General features: G+C 50.5%; 1 protein-coding gene across 1 annotated transcript; it reads right to left on the reverse strand.

Moving 5' to 3' along the window:
* Nucleotides 1-560: 560 nt before the first annotated feature.
* On the reverse strand, nt 561-2,063 carry LOC308523179 (F-box only protein 31-like; the record flags this gene model as incomplete). Its single annotated transcript, XM_081096901.1, has 1 exon — nt 561-2,063. One exon carries the CDS (start codon nt 2,061-2,063, stop codon nt 561-563), a length of 1,503 nt encoding a protein of 500 aa, XP_080953027.1.
* Between the last annotated feature and the right edge of the window lie 1,810 nt (nt 2,064-3,873).

The following is a 3,873-nucleotide window of genomic DNA, read 5'->3' on the forward strand; positions in this document are numbered from 1 at the left end:
CGATGAGAGAGAAATATCGATCAGCTGCCTCCTGCACACTCCCCACTGGGGATGTGCCCGCAACCAAGGTACATGCCCTTTACCAGAATCGAACCTGGGACCCTTGAGTCCGCAGGCTGACGCCCTATCCACTGAGCCAAACCGGTTAGGGCCAAAACGATTCATTTTAAATCAAACCTGCATTTCTGGATCTCAAACCACTTAAGTCACAAAATGTTAACATTTTTACATATTTCTGGATTTTTTTGGTCAATATTATGTCTAAGAAGATTGTACCTTTTTGTCTGGCCCCTGTGGCTCAGTGGTTGAGCATCGACCCACGCACTAAGAGGTCACTGGTTCAATTCCCGGTCAGGCCACATGCTCAGGTTGTGGGCTGGATCCTGGTACGGGTGTGCAGGAGGCAGCCAATTACCGATGTTGTTGTTCCTCTCTCATCAATGTTTCTATCTCTCTCTCCTTCTCCCTTCCTTTCTCTCTAAGATCAATTTTTAAAAAGCATATTTTAAAAAAGATTGCAGAAAAAATGCATGCAAGCTGCTCCTCCCAGGGGGCCTGGGCTAAATGTTCTTGAGCATCTCCAGGAAGGCCTGCGGGGATGGTGCCTCCACATTCTGGAAGGTGTCCTGGACTCTGCTGTACAGGATGAAGTATTTCACCTCCAGCCAGATGAACCCGAAGTGGTCCTCATCGAACAGGATGAAGACTCCAGGGAAGAGCCTGGGGAAGGTGAAGCCATGGAAGGTAAGCATGTGCACGCTGTAGAAACACATCCTGCAGGTTCGGGGGTAGTTCTGGTCACTGGAGCGCACGCCCACAGGCAAAACAAACGGGACAGGCTGCTCCTCCGGAGCTGCGGCCCCGGACTCCCCGACGCTGGGCTGGGCAGGGCTCTGCCAGACATGGCCCTGGCTTTCCTCAGTCGCGTCTTCTTGCTGCTGCTGCTGCTGCTGCTCCCGGGTCACCTGCTCGTCAATCTCCTGGACCACGCGGGAGAGCTCATCGAAGTTGCGGAAGATCTCGCCATCTCGCAGCTGCATGCGGCGCAGGAGGTGGATCTCTAACGCCTTGGTTATTCCCATGACCTTCGTGACCCTGGCGTACTTCCCGTGGAAGCTGAGCAAGGCAATCGTTAGGCCGTAGGCATCGTATTTGCCTTGGAAGAGGCCTGGCCTGATGAGGTCGTCCGGGTGGCGCGGCGGGAGGTAGAGGCGGCGGTAGGTCAGGCAGTCATACCGCTGTCCGTCCTCCTGCACCCGCCCCCGTTCTCCCCTAAGCCGCGTTGGTGAATCCGCTCGGTGGTCTGTCCTCTTGCACTGGATGGTGAGCCTGTCCTCCTGAATCTGCATGTGGCCGCTGTGGGGCCTGCCGAGGAGGCCTTCCAGGCACTCCACCGCGGCTGATTTCCGCTCCGTCAGGCGAATCCTGAACGAGGGCTCGAATTGCAGTGGGCCACGCACATGGGTGTTAAGGGGAGGCCTGCACGTCCAACCAGTAATGCATAAGCCGTCCACCACGACATTCAGCAGTGTTCTATAGCCATGATCTAGCTGCCACAATCCCAAAATGTGTCTGTATGGGAACATCTTCGCGTAGAATTCTCGATAAGACATACCGATCATCTTCAGGTCCTGCAAGTTTTCACGAATGCCAAACTCCTCGCGGCAGCGCCGTCTCCAGATGCTGTCGGTGTGCAGGATGTGGTGGAATTTGGTGCAGGCCTGGGCCAGGCTGCGCAGATCGGTGCCGGGGAGCGAGGCGAAGATCTGCACCAGGATCTCCACCGGCAGGTCCTGCAGCGAGCAGCGCGGGGACGGTGGAGCCAGCATGGGACTCGTGATTCCTCCCCTCCCCGCACAGCACCGCGCTGCCGCATCCACCTCGCCGTGCTTTTCTGCCGGGGCCGGCTTGCTGTTGGCTGCTGCCATCTCAGCTGGGCGCTGGCACTCCTGATGACACCGCTTGGCGTCGGCCGCTGCCGTCTCAGCGGGGCGCTGGCGCTTCTGAGGACACCGATGTCCCCGCGAAGAGCCCACACCGCAGAGGCAAGCGCACTCCTCCATGCCTCCACGCTTAACAGCCACCACAGCATGGGCCGCCGTGCCTCAGCCGGGCTTTAAACTGGCTCGTCCTGCCCTAGATCCAGCCACGCCCCCCAGGGCCTAGCCACACCCCCTCAGAGAGGAGCCAATTGTAGGACTTTAAACCCATACCTATTAACAGTCGCCTCCCTTTCCCAGTGCCCCTCCCTGTCCTCCAGCCCTAGCCCCAGGCAGTCACTAATCTGCTTTCTGTAGGGATATGCCTCCAGGGATATGCCTATGGAGATGGGAGCATTTCACATAAATTCAGTAAAAAAACAACTGTGGTACATCTACACAATGGAATACTATGCTGCAGCTGCGGTAAAAAAGAAGGAACTCTTGCCATTTGCAACAGCATGGATGAAACTGGAGAGCATTATGCTAAGTGAAATTAGCCAGTCAGAGGTAGATAAATACCACATGATCTCACTCATTTGTGGAATATAGAGAACAACATAGACTGATGAACAGGGACAGATCTAAAGACAGAGAAACAGCGATCAGACTATCAATCCCCAGAGGGAAAGTAGGGGAGGGTGGGGGTAAGGGGAAGAGATCAATCAAAGGACTTGTATGCATGCATATAAGCCAAACCAATGGACATGGACAACAGGGGGATGAAAACATGAGTGGGGGGGGGGGGGTTGGAGGTTAATGGGGGGATGAGGACACAGTTGTAATACCTTAATCAATAAAGAAATCAAAGATTTAAAAAAAATTAAATTAAAAAAAAAAAAGATTGCACTTTTTTCACCCTTCCCCCTGTCCTCTTGTCTTCTGGCAACCATTGGTTTTCTATAAGTCTGCTCAATTTTGTTTTGCTTATTCATATTGTTGCAAATGGTAAGATTTCTTCTTTATATGGCAGAGTAATATTCTATTGTGTATATGTACCACATCTTCTTTATCCAATTGTCTGTTAATGGACACAGAGGTTGCTTCCATATTGTTTAGGTTTATTCTTTTTTTTTAAATTAAATCTTTATTGTTCAGATTATTACATTTGTTCCTCTTTTTTCCCCCCCATAACTCCCCTCCTCCCAGTTCCCGCCCCACCCTCCACCCTCACTCCCCACCCATTGTCCTCATCCATGGGTGCACGATTTTTGTCCAGTCTCTTCCCGCATCTCCCACACCCCTTTCCCCCCCAAGAATAGTCAGTCCATTCCCTTTCTATGTCCCTGATTCTATTATGATCACCAGATTATTTCTTCACTTGATTCTTAGATTCACTTGTTGATAGATGCATGTTTGTTGTTCATAATTTGTATCTTTACCTTTTTCTTCTTCTTCCTCTTCTTCTTAAAGGATACCTTTCAGCATTTCATATAATACTGGTTTGGTGGTGATGAACTCCTTTAGCTTTTCCTTATCTGTGAAGCTCTTTATCTGACCTTCAGTTCTGAATGATAGCTTTGCTGGATAAAGTAATCTTGGTTGTAGGTTCTTGGTATTCATCACTTTGAATATTTCTTGCCACTCCCTTCTGGCCTGCAAAGTTTCCGTTGAGAAATCAGCTGACAGTCGTATGGGTATTCCCTTGTAGGTAACTGAGTTTCTTTCTCTTGCTGCTTTTGGGATTTTCTCTTTATCTTTTGCTCTTGGCATTTTAATTATGATGTGTCTTGGTGTGGTCCTCTTTGGATTCCTTTTGTTTGGGGTTCTCTGCGCTTCCTGGACCTGTAAGTCTATTTCTTTCACCAGGTGGGGGAAGTTTTCTGTCATGATTTCTTCAAATAGGTTTTCAATATCTTGCTCTCTCTCATCTTCTGGCACCCCTATAATTCTG

This window comes from Myotis nattereri (genome assembly GCF_964212035.1).
Source record: "Myotis nattereri genome assembly, chromosome: 8".
Taxonomy (NCBI): Eukaryota; Metazoa; Chordata; class Mammalia; order Chiroptera; family Vespertilionidae; genus Myotis; species Myotis nattereri.